This window comes from Botryllus schlosseri, chromosome 1 (assembly GCF_051294905.1).
Source record: "Botryllus schlosseri isolate E-star chromosome 1, Bs_hap1, whole genome shotgun sequence".
Classification (NCBI taxonomy): Eukaryota; Metazoa; Chordata; class Ascidiacea; order Stolidobranchia; family Styelidae; genus Botryllus; species Botryllus schlosseri.
This window is the reverse complement of record NC_137236.1, coordinates 20,053,132-20,078,063: the sequence shown is the minus strand read 5'-3', so window position 1 is coordinate 20,078,063 and position 24,932 is coordinate 20,053,132. Positions and strand designations below refer to the sequence as shown.

The 24,932-nt window shown below is 41.8% G+C and overlaps 1 protein-coding gene and 1 long non-coding RNA gene across 3 annotated transcripts; one reads left to right on the top strand and one right to left on the bottom strand.

Moving 5' to 3' along the window:
• Positions 1-108: 108 nt before the first annotated feature.
• Positions 109-24,401, top strand: LOC145444465 (single insulin-like growth factor-binding domain protein-2). Of its 2 annotated transcripts, XM_080322457.1 has the most exons (4): positions 109-303; positions 3,270-3,450; positions 4,785-4,905; positions 24,392-24,401. In XM_080322457.1, exons 1-3 carry the CDS (start codon positions 158-160, stop codon positions 4,854-4,856), a joined length of 399 nt encoding a protein of 132 aa, XP_080178583.1. In that variant the 5' UTR covers positions 109-157; the 3' UTR covers positions 4,857-4,905; positions 24,392-24,401. The 2 variants fall into 2 exon arrangements, with proteins under 2 accessions (XP_080178583.1, XP_080178591.1); XM_080322465.1 differs by lacking the exon at positions 24,392-24,401 and having other exon boundaries at positions 4,785-4,964.
• Positions 19,313-19,999, bottom strand: LOC145444460 (uncharacterized). The gene is made up of 2 exons (XR_013916690.1): positions 19,746-19,999; positions 19,313-19,465 (listed from the first exon to the last, which is right to left on the bottom strand). It is a non-coding gene; the product is annotated as an uncharacterized LOC145444460 (long non-coding RNA).
• Positions 24,402-24,932: the final 531 nt, after the last annotated feature.

The window sequence follows — 24,932 nt, the reverse complement described above, 5'->3', positions numbered from 1 at the left end:
TACTACATATATTCTGAGAATTTGGGAGGCTCAAGGAAGCTGTAAAAGAGTTACAAAATGTTGCGAAAACTTGCCGCAGTAATGACTGGAGGATGAAAAGTCCGTAAACCTTGAAGTTTCGATTCAGATATTTTGACTACATTCAAGCGACAGAATCATGAATAACTTAGTGGTGTTTTTTCTACTCGGGGCCATGGGAGCGTCCACCATCAACGCACTGTCATGCTTGCCTTGCTGGGAAGCAAGCCATTGCCGTCCTACCAACTGCCCGGAAGGAGTCACGGTCGTGAAAGATGTATGTGGGTAAGTTCTAAAGTAGAGGTCTCAAACTCAAATGTGCTCGCGGACCAATTTCCTAGTTTTGATGACGCCGCGGGCCGCAGCACGAATAATAGGGATATTCAATGTATAATTTCCAAGTAGGCATTATTTGACAGGAGCTTGCAGAGAGGCATTCCACAAACATCGTGAAAATGCAATTTAATATTACACCATTCACGCTTGACACGGAAAAAATCATTGTTTTTGTGCCGGGCACAATTTGTTTAAATAATGAGTTATAGACATCTTGCGAAAGGATGCATCATGTGGACCTTTGCCGTGCAGCAATTGTATGCAGAATATTTTAAAATCTACTGAAGATTGATATGATATCAGACGTAGTTTATTTTGGTCCTTGATCTTTTGCGGCATATATACACCGACCCATGATATACAATTATACATGTCACTGTCATTGCCAACGTCGAATTATATCAGCGTCAGATTTTGCCCTCAATTATTATTGGAACAGATCAATAACAACCTAAATATATTCATTATTCAGCCATAGTATTAGCATTGTTTCTTAGCCTTAGAAATCGTACTCCTCGTGCTTCCAATAAGATTTCTCGTAGCCCCTGTTCATTTTCAACCCAATTTCTGATGGTACCTATATTAAAATTACAAAGCCCATACAAATAAAATCGCGCGTAGCGTGAAGACCAGCATTTTCCAGTTGAGTTAATTGGCCAAGAAAATATTCCCCAGCATTCCACAGCACAGGTCGACGGAAGCGAATTCTGCAGCTGCCGTTCTTGAAATGCGTGGGCGTGTCTTGAAAATTCGCGTCTTGGATTTGATATCAACGAGTGCACAAAAGTTATTTCCACGATGGTTTTTGGTGACGAATGATATTGTAACGAGCAACGCTTCTGACGAGCCCTTTGGATATGATCGCAACTCGCCCATATATGCCGCCGAAATTAAGACACATTTTTTATTGAACATATTTTTACAAACATTTGAAGTCACGCTGATTGACCTCACTATTCCTGCTTTTCTTTTTCTGCAGACCCCAATAAAACATATCAAAACAGAAATATTTTTTCGTCAGTAGGCTATTTGCTATTTGTCGAATAAAATGAGTTTGCGCAGTATGATATTTCGTCTCAGTCGGTTATTCTGTTGATGTGACTCGTGAAGTTGAATAAAGCAGTAATGAAACGTAACTACCTCGTAATTTCTCGATTTTGAAAATAAAATAAAAATACGGCTTCGCGGACCCCATAAATATGCTTCGCGGACCCCCGGTTGAGAACCACTGGAGTAAATCGTCGATGTAGTTTTCCCCCAACCAATTTCAGAAGGAATGCCAGAACAATCACGTCGATAAGACGACCAAGAGGTTAAAATTATATTGAGATCGTCTTGTCTATTGGGAAAACAAAACCAGCGTAGTACAGAAGCTACTGATTGTTACGTTAACGAACTGTGGACAATACTTATATTCAATCGGGAATGTGGTACGGGGTTCTTGCGAGGAGCGGTTCTTGCGTCAATTCACCTCAACTTAGTAGCAGGTTCCTTGTGTCACACATCAAATCCAATAAAATAATTGGTAGTAGTACTAGTGTCATTGGCTAGTATCAATTTCATTATTTCGGTTCGATGTATTTATACTGATTGTTGCTCTGGAATTATACACTGTAAAGTCGTTAACGTATTTTTGGTCACATTGATAGGCTTACTTTACAACTAAACCATCGTCATCGCCTGTAGATACCTTTAAATTGTGGTTACCTGATTTCAGAATTCAATACCCCGCCAAAATATTTTATAACGCTTGTAGAGACGATCTTGACCAGTGATTCCTCATGGTGACTCCGAGATCCGCATGCGGCTCCCAGCTAGCCTCCTTTCGGGTCTCATTGACGTTTGAAAATCACGCAAAAATATTAAAAAATAAATTTATAACGAAAAAATCAAATTCATGGTACAAAGTTACCCTTGCTTGGCTTGGAGTCTGGAGTTTATATTTATAGACCAATTCCTCTGCTGTCGAGTAACGATTCTTACTCAGCAACGCTTTCGTTCTCTCTCCAAAATACTCACACTCAAATGCGTTGGTATCTGCTCTCAAATTTAAGTCGGCTCACCCCCAGACTTAAGTCCAGCTAGGGTTACAACACATTTTCCAACTGTATCTGACCATCAAACTAACGGATCATTTTATTCATACAAAAGGCAACAGCAACTTTATTGATGGGTTCAACCGCCACATTGACGGAATGAATGCTTCCTTGCCCATGATGAAAATATTTCCGAATTCTATTGCATAGAATGTGACCACCGCCCCTACTAATTTTCAACTTGAATTGCTAGACATGCGGTCGGATGTCGAGCTCGAGCAATTATTTAAAAGTGAAAACTCACTTGAATTTTGGAGTCAAGTTACAGAGGCCAAGTATCCCAACTTGATAACCAATGCCCAGAAAAACGATTCTCGATTGTAATCAACTTATGTATGTGTAGCTTAGAGCCAATGCTAAGTTCAACATGAAATTGTTTTTTGTTTGTTTCCTTGTTAGAGTTGCTATTCGTTGGTAGGTGCTTTCATGTTTTATAATTTTTGTTATACCTAATGAGTGTGTTCGCGCGGCTCCAGACGTACTCGGAAATTTGAAATGCAGCTCCGACACAAAAAAAAATGGGAACCACTAATCTCGACTGTTAATATGTCATTACATCGGAGACCAATGTTCCCACTAAGCTGCGAGCTAACGCGCACGTGCACTTCTGACAAAGTCTGAGCGTTGAACACGGATGAATGTTTAGCTTTGCAAAATCTCTTTTCAAAGACTATGGCTCAATTTCAATTTATAATTTTTGGACATGAAAATATTTTTAGTTTGCAATTTGTATGCGATTTTTCAAATATTCGTGTTTGGACGTGGATTTATTACCTAGAGACCCTAAAGGATTCGGATTTACAAATATCTCTGTTCCAGATGTTGCGATGTGTGTTCGAAGCAACTCTACGAAAAATGCGGCGGGCCGTTCGGGATAGCGGGAACGTGCGACTTTAATAAGGGCCTCACTTGCGTCGACAGCCCTATATGCGGTGAAGATCCGAACGCGCAATTCATAATCGTGGGAAATTCTGGCATATGCGTGAAAGAGTCCGATGTGGTAGGTTTGAGGCAGGCCATGGTATGGTAGGGTATGGTATGATATGTAACGAATTTTCGATATGGAATATGAAAACATTCATGTTAGGGTATGGGAATTTATTCCGTACATTCCATACTTTGGCAATTTTGCCAGAACCATGACAATGAGCCAACTTTTGGTTTCTCAAATTGATTGCATATACCTCAGGAAATCGTTCACTGACACGTTTATGTTCACATCTCAAAGTACGACGCAGACTCACCCACCCCGGTCGACATCTATTTGAAGGCAAAATAGTTTTGCAACTCGCGTATGAAAAAAAAATAATATGAATGATAATGATTTCAATCTAAATATCATTAAATCTGGAGTTTTCAGTCATGTATGAATTCTAATGCATCGGCGATAATGTTGAGGTCAGATAAGAGAAAAATCAATTCGAAAGGCAGCGATACGCTTGACTTTCTTCCCTGCACACAATTCATTGCATTGTGATCGCCAGCAGTTTCAGATTTCTTGCACAGTTCGGTATCGTTGCAAAATTGCAGCAAACATCAGTGCGCAAGTACGAAAAAAAATTCCAGTTTGACGAGTGTTCGCCAGAATACTGCATCTATTTTGATTTATTAATCACGTTTGGGCAATCAGCCGGGGTTCCAAAAAAATGAGGAGTCGGTTTTGCCTCAGTAACAGCGCTGCACATGCTTCTTTGCAGTTCAGTCCCTATATAGCGCAGTGGTTCCCAACCTTTCTACTCTCACTCCCCACTTCAGATTTATTCCGAGTCTACATTCCCCACTACCCAAAAATCATATATACCCTTTAAAATAGGATTACCGTATTTTGAGATCCTAAAAAGAGAACACTTTTTATGAATTCCGAAATCTCCAAGAAAAGTGGTGATTTAAAAAAATTTTGGACCGATGCTATTGTGTTGACTAAAGAAACGTTATCATTTTCGACTCTGCTCCCGATATTTTTACGAAACTCTGACGTTCGCCGCGTCGGAGTCGCATTTTTCGTGGCATTCAAATCCTTTTCAGGGAAATTCCCAAAAATGATTTAGGAATTAGGCGTCCTTCTAGGACTATTTCAATTTATAATTTTCGATCCATACATTCCAGAGCAGTGAACCGGTAATGGCGATCGCGCATGTGTCTCCGTAAATATGTAGACTATCCTGTATGTATTGTTCAACAGATGCGTCTGTTCCCCAACTACAAACCATTGAATTCCCCACTAGAGGGAATTCCCACCTGTTGGGAACCACTGTCATAGCGATTCAAATTCGTAACCTAAACTCTTGGAATGAAATTCACCGGTCTGAATAACAACAATTATATTCGTTCCAGGCCATTGTGCAGAAGCTGTGTCACTACGAAAGAGCTGTGTGCCCCACGCAAACGACTTTGAATGGACTTTGATGAACGCCACAACTAGACAGGGCGGGAGCATGTCATTCTTTTGTGCTGACGTATTAAGCGTTAATATTAAATTTACTTGCATAATGCTTGTGAAGGCACCAAACGGTTCGATTGCAACTGTTTCCACGAAAGGAAGAATCCGTACCAAGGCATATTCAGTACAGCTATATAAAAAGTTAGAAATCCAAAAATACAAATGTGACTAGTAAGACAATTTCGCGGATCTGTATCTAGTAGGGATGGTGTGAACGCGAACCTTTTTGAAAGGTTCTGTGTCAACGCGAACGTGAACATCTTGACGTCATCCTATCTTTCAGGGAAGTGATAGCCTATATGAAGGTACACTTGTACGTACAGTGTACACAGTACCAGGGTTGTAATGACTCGAGTCATGACTCGACTCGAGTCAGACTCGAGTCACGATTTTCGGATGACTCGACTCGACTCGAGTCATTTTCTCAAAACACGGAAATGACTCGACTCGACTCGAGTTAATCTGTGTATTGACTCGACTTGGACTCGAGTCATTGCGCATGACTCGAAGCAAGTCATTGACTCGAGATTCAGACGGCCAAGACCGATATTTCATTGTAATTTCGAAGCCAACACACTATTGGGATTTCGTTTGTTGGTACTGGTGCTTGAAAATGCGACCAGAAACTGCTAAAAGTGACGAAAATTGATATATTATAAATGCGAACCATTCAATATCACCAAACAGAGTTTAAAAAGTGGGTTTAGGAAGACTTTAACTGGAAATTGAGCAGTCAACACAATGACTTGGACTCGGACTCGAGTCATAATACCATGACTCGGACTCGATCCTCTGTTCGCTGACTTGGACTTGGACTTGACTCGGAGGGAATTGAAAATGACTCGACTTGACTCGAGTCAAACATATAAAAGTGAGATTGACTTGTGACTCGGCGCCTTGTGACTTGGTTACAACCCTGCACAGTACACGATACCTAGCGACGACTCGGGCCACATAATTTAGGGTTACCACACGTCCTCTTTTAAGAGGATTTGTCCTCTTTTTTGAATTTTTTGAAAGTGTCCTCGGAGGACGCTCTCTTGTCCTCTTTTTTGAGATTTTGTCCTCTTATTTGAAAATTCAGGTCAGAATTAGAGCAAATCGCGAGTGATATGCCGTAAACTAGCTCAGAAGTGACGCTGCGGCGGTTATTTCAGAGTGAAAAACGGTGATTTGAGCTCTGGTCGGAAAAATGACCTTTTTTTTTAGTCATCCACCTAGTAATGCGGAAAGAAAAACGGTATTTTGAGCTCTGAGCGGAAAAGATGACCTTTTTTTTACTCAACCATTCACAAAGTGGGAAAAATTCACCGGTTTCTGGGAAGTCTTCTCCGGTTTTGCAAGTCTCAAATTTCTGAAGAAGTGTCCTCTTTTTAGATTTCCAAAATATGGTAAGCCTAACATAATGCCACAATGCTGAGGTACATATTGGCGTTTTAACCGTCGCTAAATATATCAACTGAGGCAATAAAAGGATATAATAATCCCATAAAATCAATATTTTCCGTCGCTTAGCCAACAATTTTGAAGGCTTACCAGGGAATAAAAGCTTACGCCTTAACGGTCTAGCCCAGACCGTACAATGTATTCGGCGTCTGAGTATTGCTACAATTATACTGAGCAGAGTGTAAAACGGGTTTCTATACTTGCTGCCGATTTTACTCCATTAACAAGTTATACAGCAGTAGCCAACACCTCAATCGTACGGATTTCATTTTAATGATGCAGTGAACCTATGAAGTCAAGATTGAACCCGAACACCTGCTTTATTTTTTTTCATCCGAAAACGATATCAATCTCATTGATTGTCCGAGTAAGCATCATTGCTGACTACGCATTTCACTCGTGATGTTGTGTGACTGCGGGTCAAGCTCACAGCAGAGAGTCACTGAATGTTCAGAAACGGAAATTAAGCTGGATATTTCGAGCAAACTTTTGTCACAAAGCAAGTAAAACTTTTGAGATTGTCAAGGTGCAAGCTCGTTTACTGTAGATTTTTATACTGCCGGCGCCATGAATAGAGTAGTCCGCAGTTAAAATGCAATAAATTTGAAAGGAAGGTGTCATAATGAAGTGAAAATTGTAATATATGAAAAAAGGTTCACAGTGCAGAACCTACCAGATTCAGTTGTGAACGTGAACCTCTAAATTTCCGAGGTTCACACACAGAACGCGAAAGTGAATCTCACGTTCACATCATCCCTAGTGCATAGCCTGCGACAATATCTATGAAAGGCTGCTTCGCGGTTATTCGACGATTGGGAAGTTTGAAGGACATCATGATCGTATCTAAGTACAGGTCGAAGCAACTCTAGGATACTCGTATACTTTATTGATTCTCAAGAATTTTGCTTTAGATATCTCACTATCAGGATTATTGATAATATAATGTCATGCGTCACTACTGAGTGTCAGGGTAAAATAAGATCATTATACGCGCAGTGGCAGAAATAGTGCGTCATTCCTCATGAAACCATTTGTCTGAGTTCCGTGGTGCGAAACTACTCTTGCGCTGAAGAGAATCTCTGAGAATCCAAGCAGTGCTGGTAAGAATAAGGGGTCTTTGTGAGCCGTAAACAGATTGCGGAGAGTAGTAAAACTTCACGAAACAAGATAATATAAGCGGACATGAAGTAATCGTGATTTATTCGAAAGTTTTGAGTGGCCCGCATGGTAATTTTTTCGAATGAGCTTTATTATCATGAAAATCAATTACCCATTATTGTGAACTTGCAAGGCCAACCCAAAATATGATAAGCACGACCGTAAAATTTGGGATGTTGATGACTAATTAAACGGTATCGACGCATTGTCGTAGCCAGGGTAGGCACAAATAGCCGTGCGACCCCCACCCCATTTTTCGAAAATATTGCGCACCAGAATTATTTAACCTCACACATTTCTTCGCGCTTCGCGCGAATTAGTGCCATCAAATCATTTTATTTTTATATCCCTCCCAAATTAACAGAGAAGAAATATGTCTATAATTTCAAGAAACGAGTCTGACTCATGTGTGACGAACATCCGGCCCACGGGCCGCATCCTGTCTGTCAGACGATTTCATCAGACCCGCGGAGCAATTCTGAACAAATTATGCCATGCTTGCATTTTTACCAAGTATTGAGATTTTTGTAATAAATACTTCCCTTAAATAAACCCTCAAATCAGCAAATCTCGAAAATGACAATTATAACCATCCAACGAAAATCTTATGGCTTCACTTTAGTCACCATCAGGAACAAGTCGGTGACTTTGACACCACATTTGGAAAATGCCAAAAAATTCACACCTAATTTTGAGTTTTATGGAAAAATATAGTTATAATCACAGATGCCAGAACGCTAATGCGAAATCCATAATATGTATATATAGCTAGCAAGGATATTATGATAGTTCACAAAGAATCCGTGTTCACACTATTGTATAATTTCTGAATCAAAATATCCCTGTCTCCGGATAACCCAGAATGGTGACATAATAATAGTAATGAACCAAATTCCAAAGTCGGCGTTTACAATTAAATACGTTGTGTCCCTCTCAGCACACATTACGCAGAGAATAACGGGAGCATAGAAATACACCAATTAAATTTCGTTGTCGCTAGAACCACTGATTTAACGGGTTATAACTGCACAGTATTCACTTGGCCAACCATCATATTTTTGTCACCGCAGTTGCCTGCGAGCAAAGGTACTCATAGAATTGACTTTCTATGATCCGCAATGCAATGTACTATACCATTATGTGTACATGGACTTGGTAATACAATTTTCAAATGAAAATCTTGGGTATGGACGTAAGGTAACAGTTCGGAATCATTTGACTGGTAGGGATCGCGAGCGATGCAAAAATTTTGAATCCTGCTCGCGACCCATGTTGAGTTAGATACCCGTGGTCTAATTTATTTTCAATAACGAAAGGACATATTCCTGGTCCCGCTACATAGGCCGTTCAGGTGCTTCCGTCTAGTCTTGTGCAGCCAGCATTTCAGGGGCCAGCCATCGCCGAGTCGTTAGCACACCAAGTTATACAATATCCTGGTCAATGTTCGACTTCTCGGGTGACTTCCCAGATTGTTTGCGAGCTAAGTAACCTTATGGCCCCATACGACCGAATCCGGTCGACCGAAACATTCGATATCGAAATGTAGGAGCACCAAATACTGATTTCTTAGCAATCTGATCACCGCGTTACAAATGCGTCCCGCAAATAATACATGTATCAATAATATTGACAGAATTCGTTCGCTTACTTTGAAATATTTTAGTGCCTTGTGCGACTATGGAACATGAATGTTCACTGATTTTTTTGTGAGTTAAATGTCAGCAACTTTGGTGCTGGTGATAAGTTTGTCGTCATCGTTAACTAACCCGGTTCGGTCATATCAAAAATATGAATTATCTGTAGTGAAATGACCCGTTATTCCACAATTATAGCTCGACAGCATGGAGCTCCGCAAGATCGATACATGCTGGTTGTAATAATATAATAGGGTTACCATAACTCCGGAGACTCTTTGGCGCCTACTAGTGGATTTTGCAATCAGATATGAACAGTGAACACCAGAGATGAGCATGGATTAGGATTAGGATTTGAAAAAACTGGATTTATGAAATTTTGTCGGATTTGGATTGGATTAGGATTAAAGATTTTTTTTTAACGGATTAGGAGGAGGATTGGATTTACCTATTTTCTGGGAGATCGATATGTCGTGTGGCGAATGGCGACAACCTTTATTCAGATCAGTTATTAATGTACTTATCGTTACTAAGTTATCTTGAATCAAGGGAATCGTTGGTTGTGAAAGTAAATTTTCCAATTCCTCCCTTGCATATTTTTTCGGAATTTCCAGTTAGAATCGGATTAGGATTGGACATGGACTTGAATATGAAAAAGTTATGGATTAGGATTTGGATTTGAAGGTTCGGATTTAAATTGGATTAGGACATAGAAATTCCAAATCCGCTCATCTCTGGTGAACACATAGTCAGTCAATATGACGTCACACTTGATAAGTTTCGCCCATTGACTGTATACAGGAGTGGAGTGGAACATAGGAATTGAATTAGACAATCTCCAATGTGAGCTATAGTGATTGTTGGATCTGCCAGAGATTTCTTCACGGGCCGGATGAAACCATCTGGTGGACCTTATTGTCCGGTCCGGTGGTCGGGTGTTTGAGAGCACCGCTATCATGCTTTTGGGTCGGTGCAGTTATCTGGCTGTGTGTTGCAACCGGTAATGAGCGGATAGTGCTTTTCGAGACTCCGAATCCCTCCGACAACTTTGGTGTATGAGCAAAACTCCCTCCGACTCCGAAGAGCTCAATCCCAGACTCCGAGATACTCCGATGAATCTCGTCAAGTATCCGAAACATAATTAACTGCAGACAATGCTCAACGAAAATGCCTTGCTAGATCACTAGGTTAAGATAGCTCGTGGCCAATCATACCATTTTAACCATATCATTAGATTGGCAAGCATGGTACACTTGGTAATGTGTTTTACTAACTAAATGTGATAATATGGCTGGCCTTATAGTATTGTCTACTCTCCAGTCCCCAATTGCAGTGCAAATGGCTGATTTCTATGCACTTGGCAATCATTTTTGCATGTTACCCGTCATATTACAACTTTGCAAGGTGTCAACTGTCTGTGTTTTGGTTTGTAATCATAACACTGGTCAACACATATTTTTAGGCAGACAAAGTAAGAGTGGTCTTAGGGGTTCTGAAGCGCACTGATTCCGAATATGAACTCGATTTATTCAAATTGGCTCTTGTTGTGGAGATAACCCATCGGGCTATTCTGATCAAAATCTCCCATTTTCGCGGTAATGACTAGCTGCAAAATCGGCTCGGTCGTACTATGAAGTTTAAAAAATCAATCTACTTGTTATTTTTACACACAGAAGACTCTTTTTAATCAAAATATACCAACAGCACCATATTTAGCAGTAATTTATCATAGTTACAGATTTTCACGGATATCATGTACAATGTACATAAATAAACTCCAGTCATGTACATAGGAATCTACCTAGATACTCAAAAAACGTGACATTAATTCAATCAGTTTTACGTCAACCACCGATTGTAAATTTGAATTAATTAGTTGGAATACATTATTATTGATATATTTTAAATCACAATTGTTTTTTTTTTGTAAGATTTTCGCCTGTAAGCTATTTAGTTTCTTGAAAGGTTCCGGCAATGGTCCGGCACAATATGTTCAATTGTTCATCTCATCTGCCGACATATCTTTCTTTTGTTGTTTTGATGTCTTGGAAGAGCCTCTCCCCTTGCTAATCAACAAGATGATCAGGAAACATATCAATATGTCATAACAGGAAGTGAACTTTTATGCTCATGTTTGGGCTCAAGTGTTCGATATGCAGATACGAATTCTCGGACCAACTGTTTGTGGTTGGGTGCTTTATGATCATCTAAAAAGTGATATTTACTACATCTTAGGAGAAATTACATGAACTGATCTACTTCCTAATGTGAAATTGTAATCTTTCATCGGTATTCGAATATACCAGATTTAAGCTTCTCGTTTGATAGGGTTACTAGATATACCCACCCACTTGGTTGACTCAACGGAAAATTATCTATTTACCAGTCAAAAGAAAGGAGACGCATATTAGTATGGTAGTTAAGCCTTCCAAGGACAAATTTTTTACTTTTATACTCCTCTTTAATCTTGGTAGAATGACCAATTGATACAGGAGAATATGTATTTTCGTTGTGCAAAAGTACAATTTTAGATTTGACAACCTTCTGTTTTGTAAAACAAATATTTCGCATCATGTCGTGTTAATATTGACAGAATGACTGAGAATCACATAGTCTTCTTCATAGTAAATTCGTTATTTATGCGCAGTATAAAATTAGAAGAAAAAAACGATTTTCTTCCTACCAAGCGAAATATTTAAGGGTAAATACAGTAATTTTGGGCTTTTTAGGGGTATAAATATCTTCTGACAAAGAGCCAATCTGACAAAACTAATGTGATATTCGTAATCAGCAACCTCAAAAACCCCAGAAACGGCTCTCAGATGTTCTGCCTAAAAATTTTATTTGCATTTTGTTGACCAGTGTAATCAATAGTGTACTCTGGTCAGATCTATCCAAAGATATCGGAGACAAAAGTTACAATACTCCGAAATTATCCGAAAAAATATCTGTTGTAAACTCGGACTCCGTCCGACTGTCACAAAATCGTCAAAACTCCGCTCCGAATCCCCTCCGACTCCGCTCCGATGGTCATCACTGGTTGCAACCAGGTTCGAAACAACATTGTTTCAGCCCCCTTCCACCCAAAAAAGCATGGATCTTAGGTATTCGATGCAACTTCTTTGGAACTTACTCTATGCATCAGGTTGTAAAATTTAGTTGAGAACTGTCTTTGACTAAAGCATCCAAACGGTCTTCACCATCTCTAGGAATATACCGTTATATATTATATTTGCGATTACAGCTAGATTTATTTCAGTAAATGATGATTTTATTTATTTATTTATGATTGCATTTGTGCGAGGGCGGTACATGATCCCCATATTAATAGCAATAAACGTTGCACTAAATCGCGCGCAGCGCGACGAAAACTTCAAATAACATAAATCTGATTGAAAGTAATATTGTTCATGTTGATTTATGCAAACTTTGATCCTACTTCAAGCCTTCAAAATTCCGGACGTTTCGGCATATTTTAGAATTTCCTCCCGGACGCGCAGTTTTTGCAGTGAAATACCGGACATGTCCGGGAAATTCTGGATGTATGGCAAGTGGCAACCCCATGATATAATGATGCCAGTCTAAGTTATTATGAGATTGGTCAAGAGCATGACGAATCGGTATTGTCTGGAAAGTTGATGCTGACAGAAAACGGAGTTTATCAAGAGTATTAGACAAACCTCTCGGAGGCTGCAGCTCGTCGAGGGGATGGAATCACCATAAGTTTTTTTGCTTCTGCCTGACGATCGCTTGGAAAATGAATTCCAAAGCTATCAAGATTAGTAGGCGCGTTAGAGCTTGCTAGCTTTAGATACGCTGCTCCGACTTGAGGGTTAGTGGCATCTCACGACCCCAGTTTTATTTTATAACAGTATTTGTTGCGGTTTCACGGGCATGTATAACATAGAGAACGCCCACACAACAATTGTACGCAACACAGCTCTACCTAACATGTCCAACGCAAGCGACATCAAATTGGGGTAAATTATTTTCCTCTGCGCGACGCCCTCGTACTGCCGATCATATCAATATCGAAAGTTTTGGACACACACCTACGTCGTTTTCACCACAGTGAGATTTGAACACGCTGTTCATCCAACAAGGCGATAAACGTATCGCTTGTCTCTCTGATGACAACCAAATTCGAGGCTGCTGTGTGTGAATTTGTCCGAGGACCAGAGATGAGCATGGATTAGGATTAGGTTTTAAAAAAACAGGATTTGTGAAATTTTGTCGGATTTGGATTGGATTTGGATTAGACATTTTTTTCAGAACGGATTAGGATTTGGATTGGATTTACCTATTTTCTGGGAGTTTGAAATGTCGTGTGGCGAATTATAGCGACAACCTTACTTCAGATCAGTTATTAATGTACTTATGGTTACTAAGTTATCTTGAATCAAGTGAATCGTTGGTTGTGAAAGAAAATTTTCGAATCCCTCCATTGCACAAATTAGTATTTTTCTGAATTTCCAGTTGGAATCGGATTAGGATTGGACATGGACTTAAATATGAAAAAGTTCTGGATTTGGATTGGATTAGGACATAGAAATTTCAAATCGGCTCATCTCTGCCGAGGACCTACGCGTCGGGATTCCCTGCATCTACAAAAACTTGACGTTGCACCGTCGCCTTCAAGAAGAAGATCATAAGTCGGAGTGGATCATATCTACAAAACCTCCGAAAGGGCGACGGGAATATAGACGGCTGAGTATTAACATCGTTGGAATACCATCTCCAGCAGAAAAGCCGTCCAAAAGCAGCGTCGCAGGAATCACGGGTGTTAGCGCACTCCTAAGGGTAATATTATCGTGCGTTAACATACGCGTAGGCCGTAGCAGTAGCAGTAGACGCGCAGCCGAAACTGCAGTATTGATTCGACACGGCGTGTGTAATCAATCACGTCTGGCCTGCACTATAACGCGCTCGCTAACTCTTATCGTATTCCTTGGTGTTAGTATTTCGTTTAACAATCGTGTGTTACTGTTTGTATTTGTGTTTGTATTCTTATTTCTCTATCTATCTTCTTCCTTAGTGAGCGCCGGTGCAGGCCCCTTATACTTATTTCATATTGGTCTAGTTATTGTCATTCCTTATTTCTATTCGTTTGATTGGTTGTCCAATCTAATCTGTGTCGGTCGCGACTTAAGTCACCTAGTATGCCTTATTAGTTTTCTTCGCACTATTTCACGACGGCTAGAAGAAACATTAGTCCTCTCGTTTTCCCGTACCACGGTCCAGGAGCGAGCGTAGAAGTCGCATCTCCGTCCCCAAGTTGTGGTTTGTCGTTCCCGGGATCTCTATTGTTGTATTGTTGCATGAAATGTAGTTGTTTTTTCTGATTCGACCCGTAAAATGAGCTGTCACTCTAGGCCAGGGGTGGGCAACATACGGCCCGCGGGCCAGATCCGGCCCGCGAAGGGATTTTGTCCGGCCTGCGGACAGTTTTTCGTCTTACATGGTAATGTGGCCCACCGGCCCCAGTCTTCCGGGATTCCCCACTACTTGCTCACATACATTTTAGTGATTGTATGTTTTTATACACATGCATGCACAGCGAGCGAGGGTGGAGCTTACGCGTAAGTTCGTCGAAGCGAGAAGACTTGCATTATCGGCATTTACGATGTACTGAACCCTAATGTCATTTGTGGTAATAATGGTGTTTGTCGACGACAATGGTCATTTACACCAGGCCGAAATTTCCTATAATTGATTCCGTAACCGTCGACGTGTAGCACGGCGCACACTTATAGGCTTTTGTAAGACACCGATTATGCCAGGTGTCGCCAACTGAAAACGGGTCGCGGGCCAATTTCAAATTTCGAGGCCGCGGCCCGCATGAATTCAATATCGAGATAGACAGGCCGCACAGTTTAACAACCACGCTATCTCGTCACCTACTTAATCCTAATGCATTGATATCTTGGTAAATTTGCGGTACCGGGCTTATTGTACGCCTTGAAATCTTGATGAAGGATTGCACCGTGTGTTGATTGATCAGAGAGAAGAAGACATGGTGGTACCTGTATGACAGGGGTGGTACCTGTATGACAGGGGTGGTACCTGTATGACAGGGGTGGTACCTGTATGACAGGGGGGCCAACCTGCGGCCGTAGAAGCAAATTTGTGCGGCCGTGGACACGTAATTCAATTAGTAGGTGTTGGCGGCCGTCGACGTGGAATTTGAATTTACGAATTGACTCCCGATTTCTTGAAAGATTTTAATTATTCTTGAAAGTTTCTTCGCGCAGCGCGCGATTCAATGCGACTTTATTTTTCGATTTTAATATAGTTGCGCACTTTGCAATCAGAGCCCCACAGTACAGTTGCGAAGAGATGCGGCACATGTAGAAATACCAACTCGGAATCGTGTTCTCCTCACTATACCGACAATCCTGACGGGAGGTCAAGACATGCAAAGAGCAGCATGCAACAAAGTGACTAATAATAATTGGCCTGCCCCGACCGACCCTCCACCAATTCTACCGGTGAATCTGATCACATGGGATGAGAAATAATATGTAGAACTACTAATTTTCATGACGAAATTCATGAATGAATCTGAAAAAAATTTCGCGCTTGGCGCGACTATGAACAGCCTACATTATTTAATAGATTAGTACGGAGTTCGCCGGAAATGGTCATAGACACTTAACATGAGTATTTGGCGTTCTGCTAGTTCATTACGACTATTCCCTGGAATGCGGCCGTAGGCTACATGAGTAGTCGAAATGCGGCCGTGACTGGCAAAAAGACGCCTGCTGTATGAGAGTGCTGTTCTCAAATCCACATTGTCTTCGTCATTATTGGCGAGAAATGGCTTTGAAGTTGCATTGCTGTCGTTAAAATACATTCATTAAATACGATTTCTTCCTTGTATACGTGGATAAATGGGCGAATAATGTGTCGATTCAGCAATCCGGCCCGCCACGTACTTAATTTTCTTATATCCGGCCCGCCGACTTGCAGAAGTTGCCCGCCCCTGCTCTAGACGGTGCAGGGGCATGCGACTTCATAGTTGGTATGCCTGTCCGGTTTGCGGAAAGTGTTTTAATCTTGTTGCAAAAGCGAAGGAGCATTTTAAGTCATGTCACCCCGAGGTTGCTTCTCCCCTGGGCTCGGCTTTTAAAATACCTGCACCCCCTTTGGAATTTTGACGACTGTCCCCATAAAGTATGACGGCAAGGATGCGACTAGGTATCCTTGCCCAGTTACTGGTTGCAACAAGCAGGGATTCCTGTACAAGACGCTGAACTCGCTTCGGCGTCATATATTGGCCAAGCACGACATCGCGAAAAACTCGCTAAATTACGATGTCGTGTGCGGTAGGTGTGGCCAATGGAGAATTCTTGCGCAGCCAGACATGATCTCTGCGAAGAGCCATTGGACCACCTGCCGCGTACGGGAGCCGTGCCTGCTTCCAGTAACTTTTCCCCTTTGACGTCTACGATTGTTTTGCGAGTCGACGCAATCTCCCCCCCTCCTTTCTTTGCGTTCTGTAGTCCCCTTTGCCGTTGACGCAGCGGAAAACTCTGTAACTTCATTTCCTGGTACAATACCGGATCCACTCTCACCCGTGGCCAATCCCTCATTTTCATCGGAAGCCTCTTCAGGGGTAACCGTACTTTCCCGGCCATTGTCACGTATAGTTCTAACTCTAGTAGACGCTCTGTTTATTCTATAAAGTTTAAAGATAAAGTAAAGTCAAAAATTTTTTATCCCTCCTCTCACACTCGCAATTCTTCATCCTCTACTACCTCCTCTGGGCCATGTGACTCGCCAACAGTCGTGACGTCATCAAATTCTTCTGCGCCCCGAACCCCGTCCCTTCTGTGACGACTGAATCAGCGGTCGAACGTTCCGAAGTTACCGCAGCTGTCGATCACTGTGAATGTCCGACGAGATGGCCTCCTTCGCGGACTGCACGTGACGATTTAAATGTTGACGTTCCCTCTCCTGTAACCGAGGCCACCTCGTGCACAAGTCGATCTGCGCGAGTTGCGCTCGGAGCTTGCGGATCAGGATGTCCTCGCCACGACGAGGCCTTCAGGCGACTGGATTTTGAGCTGGAGCTCCGTGCCTCTGATTGTAGCCGCCCTCACGGCCGTAAACGCCCCCGTAGGAATAGGTACTCGCGCCAAGCACAACGCCGTGCCAAAGTAAACCAATTGAATGACCAGCGCGAGGACCGGTCTGGGGCAGCCCAACATGTACGGTCCGATATTTGGCGCAATCAGAAGGAAGCGTTCAGACATATCATCGAGGGTGATGCTGGCAGTAAAAGGTGCGAAATTAACTGCTAACGTCATCGAGCGGAAATTTCGAGCTGACGCTGCTGCCGCGGATTCCGATGATGACGCTGCTATTCCTTCGTGGATGACTCAGCACAGTTACTAGGGCGACCTGGCTTCTGCTGTTGACGACGAGCCGATTACTTCCTTAGAGGTAGCGGGAGTACTCGCAACCTTAAACACAAGTAGTTCGCCAGGCTCCGACGATCTCACTTATGGATTTTGGACGCGCTTGGACCCCAAGGGAGAAATCCTCTCCGAGCTTTTCGAAATCTGTAGGTGTTGCAGACGAATTCCACTTGAGTGGCGCTAGTCGCGGGAAATCCTAATTCCAAAGGACCGCGAAGGCGACATGGAAGACGTCGGCAATTGGAGACCCATAGCGCTATTCAGGACGTTGTATAAGATCTACGCGTCCGTAATCGCTCGCCGTCCCCAGAGCTGGGCATACGATGGAGATGTCGTCTCCATGGAACAAAAGGGGTTTTGTTCCGCGAGAGGGGGTCTTCGAGCACGTGTTCATGCTTGATTCCTTGCTTGCGGATGCCAAGTCCTCAGGGCAGGATATTTATCTTGCCTGACTTGACATCCCCAATGCTTTTGGTACCGTCCGGCATGGCTTAGTTATCGAGGTCCTGAGGCACTTTGACGCCCCAGAATATATGGTGGAGATGATGGCTGATATTTACATGTCTAACGTGTTTTCAGTCGCGACCAGTTCTGGTCCGACTGACCCCATTCCAGCGGGGAAGGGCGTCCGTCAAGGATGCCCTGTGTCGGTCATCACTTCAACCTGGTCATGGAGGTTCTCCTGCGTGGCGTCGCTGGGCTTCAGAGCAGCGGTTATCGGTTTCCGCTGCGGAGGGCGTCACTGTCAGAGTTCAGGGTTATGCAGATGACACCTGTCTGTGTGCTTCGTCTCGCGACCAGCTTCAAGCGCAATTAGATCTGTGCGATGAATTTTCTCGGTGGTCTGGTATGAAATTCAAACCCACCAAGTGTCGTGTTCTTGCCTTCAAAGGAAGCCGATCGATCGTGGACTCGGCCCCGTTCCGCCTTGACGGTAGCGAGGTTCGGGTCCTCGATCGTGATGGCTAAATTCGTGAAAATTTGCATATTTTTGGCATATGTCGTGGAGCAAAAAGTTGACGTGACAGAAGAAAACCAATGTCATTTTTGGAATCAGTAAGCCAAAATTTGCATAAATCAAGTGTAAAATCGAAGTCAACATATTTTTCGTTCAAGATTGTTGTCCAGTGTAATTAAACTTATTCGGGCGTTCCCGTTGGTGAAATTATACTTCGTTACATGTTTTTATTTTGTTACCTCTTGTACGCTGTATAGTCAAAAGATTTTGAAACGCATAAAGGTATTTAACTAAAGATAGCACACGCTTCCAAATCGGTATTTCTTCACTAGCATATCATCTTTCTCTGATGAATGTCATTTATTGTCCTGTGAGGTGCAGATGGTGACGACATGATAATTGGGCACGAGCGATTTAACTCTTTCGACGCCGCGTATCCCCATATGTTCGCTAGAGATTGTCTTCAAAACGCCGCGTATCCCCATATGTTCGCTAAATCGAGAGAGCGTATTTTTGTCTCGAAAATCTGACATGCCGTTTTGCGTCCATGGCAGTCGGGGCATTGTGCGGTAATGAATTCAAAATTCAAGACTTGCTACTAAGAAACAATTTTGCTGGATTACCTGTTCGGAATAGTAACTTTATTTGATATATATTTCCACGACGGTAATGATTTTCAACAGATGCCAATACCTAAAGACATTTTACATCATTATCACCAATCTTTAGCGACACATCGCGCGTTAAGTTAATATACGGATCTACTGAAGCCACCAAGTCAGTACATGTACTGCGACAACACAGACTTCACACCAATATATACGTATTTATTCATGTTTTTCAAACGTAAAATTGCATCGGGAGATGACGAGGACTCAACGGAGACAAATAATGATGTTTTTGTGCAGATCGTTGCTTGTAATCGTACACAAATGGGCTCCGTCGGTATGTTACTGCGCCTGAAAAACATACTTGAGTACCGGTACTAGCAGAAGTCAAATTTGCGAGCCATTATTGCGGATTTGACGTCACAATGATAACCTTGAAGCATCGACGGCCGAAGATCATGTCGGCAGCAGTATTTCACGACGGTTCTGAACCTCCGCATTGCCATTGAAAAGGAATTAACGATTTAAGGATAATATATTATCAATATATAATATAATAAGAATATTCTGTGAAATTTACAACGTCACAGCTAATCTATAAGTACCATAGAAACACCAACAAAATCCATACCTTGGCAGCAGCGCGCCTGAAATCAGCCAAACTTCAGTTCGTACCGAAGCCTGTCCTAGCAACACGACAGGATCAATCAAGGCACGTTACGCATCATTAGATAGATATCGTTCGCGGCTACAATACGGACGTAGGTACGTCTCGGTAACTAAGGTAGCGACGAAGTTACGATCGGTTGAAATTGGGGTTATTTGGTGAAAATCGCGGCGTTTTGAAGACAATCGTCAAATTTAGCTCGGCGTCGAAAGAGTTAAGCACATATGGACAATGGACGTCGAAATTTACGGTCAACATAAGGGCACTCCTCTTTGGCTAAGGTTTTTCCGCTAACGATCTTCTGGCACACTTCTCGGAGTCCCATGTTGGCGGAAACTTCATATGTCTTTGTGCATCGTGGCGTGGAAATGGCCGACGCCGACATGCCTATTCCGATTTTCTATATTTATGCGTATTTTTTCGTGGGGGAGTCCTCAAAATATGATGTGTCATTTATGTTCATTCGCCGAAATAATTTAGGACACCCGTCGAGCTCCCCCGTATATTCGGCGGCAAATCAAGGTTGTTATTACAACAATCGGGTACATTCCCATACCCTGTAGTTCAAACCATCCCGAATTCACATCTGCGATTGGCAATATACGGGGAAATTAATTGTATTGGATTTTGTTTTAGTGCTTTGTGTGACTAAGTAAGTCAACTGAGAATGAGATGCATATATCTGCCCAAATAATTTAATTGAGTACTGTACCCAGTTATCAATTTAAACATGAATGTATTTCAAACAAAGCAACTCATATTATATAACGTTCTTGTGATGTGGTGTACCACAAAACTAGATGGTATCATCCTTTATGATACGATGAAGAAAAAATCTGACGATTTAATTTCGTAGCTCTTAAATACAAGTATATTTAGTTATTCATTTCGTGCGCAAAGGTTTAAATTAAAACATAATTTATGTACAATGAGCTCTCACTCTCAAAAGTGATATGCAGTGCGTCCTTCTTCGATGCAGGATATAATACCTAGTTTGAAATATTTTGTTGAAACCCTAGCAAGCGTGACAGCATTGTTTTAACGAAGAATTGTCGATCTAAAAGTACGCGCAATTCATTTTACACGAATTATATTAACCCACTATATTTATGGAAACACATGTAACAAACATCGTCTCGAAGCGCGACTAGGAATTTTGGGATTTGACATGTTTTGTGGAATGGTAATTTGCTCTGAATACTCATTAAAAATATGTCCTACTACTTAATCATCTACTGCGAAGCCATTCTAATTTAGCGCCCCCATATCGCCCTCTGATCCCAGCGCCCCCAATATCGCCCTCTGAGCGTTTCCACCCCTTTCAAAATCGCCAGCACCCCTTGCGAAGGTTAAGAACCCCTGGATTAGAGTAATCGAGTCATCTTGTCCTTTTCCTCGCAATAACTATCGATGAAATTAGGCTAGGAGCTGAATCTCTGCGCTATCTCGTCGTTGATATGTCGGATTCAAATGATTTATGCTACCGCTAGAACGTGCCAGTTTCGCGAACAAAAATAGATTATCTGAAAAAATATCTAAACTGTGCCGCAGCGCCATTGAACCAACTGAGGCGTGGCACTAAATGTCGTAATTTTATGTCGGCTACATCCCCTCATATGAAGTTTACACGCGTCTCAGAGGTTTCAGCGCGCTCCTGTTCCATTTCTACGTTGGAGTTTACCGAAGAGCGAACGATCACATGCCGCGTATGCGTTTTATTGCAAGACAACAACGAGATTCACATAAGGTTAATTGTGGCTCTGCGGTTGGTTAGCAAAACGGGTCATAGTTGAAAGTTTTGTTCGAGTAACTTGACTACTAGCAGAATTCGCAAAGGTAATAGGAAGGGGTGTTCACAGAAGTGCGGGTGCAGACGTTGAACATAATGCCGGTAGTTACTGCCGATTCCGGAGCATAATATGCGCACCCTGCGATTCCAGGGCTAGTGTCGTAATCAGTCGCAGCCGGTTGAGTCGTTAAATCCGTCCTATCCAACCACATGGCACTCTCGACGGTATGGCCGCTGTCCACGTCAGAAGCGCCGATCCAAACGTTGGCTCCAGCTGGCACGCCGGGTAACATTCCAACGATATCTCTGCGAACAAGAATTGCCATGTCCAGAGCGAGACAGCCAAAATATAGTAAGTTTTTTCAAAATGGATTGGAATTGTAAACACGAAATTGAACTAAATTCAGCACTAGCAACAACTGCTACTAAAATCAAGGTCAGTTCATAGCAAATCAGAGTTCAGTTTCGAAAAATGGGAATGGTAGCCTACATGCCTGTTCAATAAGCTTGGGTTGTTTCGCACTATAAGGTTTTCCGGTGTAATTTTTTGGAAAACCGGGAATATGATTAGAATCAAAATGAGAGAAGAACAACATTTCAAATAATAGATTAGAACAATGGTTCTCAACCTGGGGGCGGGGGAGGCTCTCAGGGGGGCCAAGTCTGTATGAATTCTGACTAAAAATTTGTTTCACATTCATTCTAAGAAGACGATTGTTAAAGATGAAACTTATTTCGTATTCAAGAAACTTCGTCAAAATCTAACTCCAGCAGTGGCTCTCAACGGATTATAGGCTGATTTCAACTTCATTTGAGCAAATTCTGGATATTCTTTGAAAATTTGGAGCAATTCCCACATGTAAGTCATTCATTACTTCATAGCTTTGGTAGTAGCCTAAATCTCGGTGCGCTGGGTAGCTGTTGTTAATAGTTAGCGAACTGCACTGAATAAGACAGATTTAGATACAATATAAGTTGCCCTGTTTCGCCCTCAATTAAGCTACCCTAAATCAACACAATTTAATTCAATTCCAAAACTGATCAAATTTAGCATGGCAGTACAGAATGTCGCCGTGCTCTCTGTAGTCACCACCAGCATTAGGATTAGTCTCAGTGCAACCTACCTTGAAATAAATTGATGTCCTGTTCAATGTTTTTTTGCTATTTACAAACAAGTTTGGGGAGATTTGTCAGAAATGTCAAAGACTCAACAACTGGAATGCGGATTCAAACTTGGCATAAGACATACCATATGTATACTATTAGATCAGGGATGGGCAACCTGCTACCGTAGAAAGGAATTCGTGCGGCCGTCAACACCTAATTCAATTAGTATGTGTTGGCGGCCGTCGACATGCAAATTGAAATTACGAATTCACTCCTAAATTTTTGAGAGATTTTAATTAATCTTGAAATTTTCTCCACGCTCCGCGTAATTCAATATTACTTCGTTTTTCGATTTTAATATAGTAACGCCCTTCTCATTCTGAGCCGGAATCGGAATCATGTGCTCCTCATGAAAGAAATTTGTTTATTGTACATTTGGGCGATTTTAATATATTTCCACTACCGATACACCGATACAATCGACATTCCTGATCGTGGGTCAAAAAATACCATGTACCAAAGTGACTAATAACATTTGGCCCAGGCGAAGATGCATTATCATTTATAACTTGCCCTAAATTTTCGAAAGCACTCCCTCAATGAGCCTTACCGACAGACATGGGGTAATCGCGATTAGTAATCGTAATCGATTACGACGATTACAGCATTTTCAAGTAATCGTAATCGCAATCGATTACATTCGAAAAAATCCTGAAGTAATCGTAATCGTAATCGACTACTTCCATATCTAATCGATTTCTTTGTGAAAGAACGATTACTTTTTATTTGTACAAGGACTATGACATAAACCTAACATTCGTGAACAAGGAAGAGATACTATGCGAGGTTCGTGATAGCACAAACGTCTCATTTTCAAATGCCATTGCTCATTATTACGTCAGAAGTAGCCTCTTAGCTTTGCTAGTCATTGCGTAAGAAGTATCCACAGTAAACAGATATTCAATGTACGTACATTACGGTACTGTGATTGTAAGAGCATCCGCCGTGCTGTATATCAGGATATCGACACGTTCCACACGCCAGTACCTCACAGCAGGATAATTAATCACCACTCTGCTTAGTTTAAAATAGTAACTTGTGTATTAATGTTTGGTTATGCTTATGGTTAAAAGCAGTTTGACCGCTGCTGCTTGACGAGCAGTAGGCCTATGTATGATGTAGTATATTGGTACGTACACCGGACAAATATTTGAAATTTTGTACTCGTCAAATCAAACATTACGGTTTCCACAACGAAGCATTAAAAATAAACAGTTGTTGATATATAGCAGTGGTCGGGAACCTATGGCTCGCGAGCCATATATGGCTCTTTTGGGTATAAGATATGGCTCTTTGCCAAATATTTATTTTTGTACTGAATTGATCAATATCGCAGCGACTTGTTGGTAAATTTTCATCACGGCTAAAATAACTATTCTCGTGGCAGTATAAGCATGTCTTCGAGAGGTAAAGACAATGCCGTCTTCGGGTTTAGGGGCTTGGACCCCCTCTCTTCAAAATCATCAATTTTAGATTACTGTCACGCCAGCGGCCAGAATATCACTCGCAAATTCCATGCGCCAGTTTTGTTTGTAATATACTGGAGCCGCATTTCGGCACCTGTTAATTGGCACGCTAAGGATTAGTTCTCTGATTGTGCCGTTTATTTAGTTGCCTGACATAACCATTACTCGTACTGTTAAGATTTCTCTTCTGTATTAAACGTTTATCGTGTGGCGACATCGTTTCGTGATGCAACAGGGAGTACAGGCTCTGTATCGTGGCGTGGTGGCATCGATGGGATCCGAACCCACGCCATCGAAATGACTACTGACTCAAACCTCCTGGCGGTGTATCCGAATCGAAATCGTGAATTGTGCGATACGTTGACTCGGAAGAGCACAGCAGATATAGCGCCGCCCATTTCAAAACGCAGTTTTCAAATACACATTGTCTTCCTGATCTACGGCGCGAAATGAACTGTTGTGGATGTGACACTCCCAATTACAAACTCGAATTACAAACAACGCCATAGCTATCCACGTTCCGTTTTCTCCACGTTCTGTGTAGCATAAAATTTATGCGTGTAGCGCAACATTATGTTACCGCCGAATACTTTGAGAATGGTGAAGTCGGTATGCATGTAGGGCGGAGATAAAAAAGTTGGATTAGCCATAAAAGTCGATTATCGCGTTCGTCAGGATTTATCAAACCAGGATTAAGGAACCCGGTTGATCGCAGCGCATAAAGTTAGT

Coding starts and splice junctions, on each gene's coding strand:
- LOC145444465 (XM_080322457.1), top strand. CDS start 158: ATGAATAACTTAGTGGTGTTTTTTCTACTCGGGGCCATGGGAGCGTCC. Junction 304..3,269: donor GTCGTGAAAGATGTATGTGG/GTAAGTTCTAAA, acceptor TCTCTGTTCCAG/ATGTTGCGATGTGTGTTCGA. Junction 3,451..4,784: donor GCGTGAAAGAGTCCGATGTG/GTAGGTTTGAGG, acceptor TATTCGTTCCAG/GCCATTGTGCAGAAGCTGTG.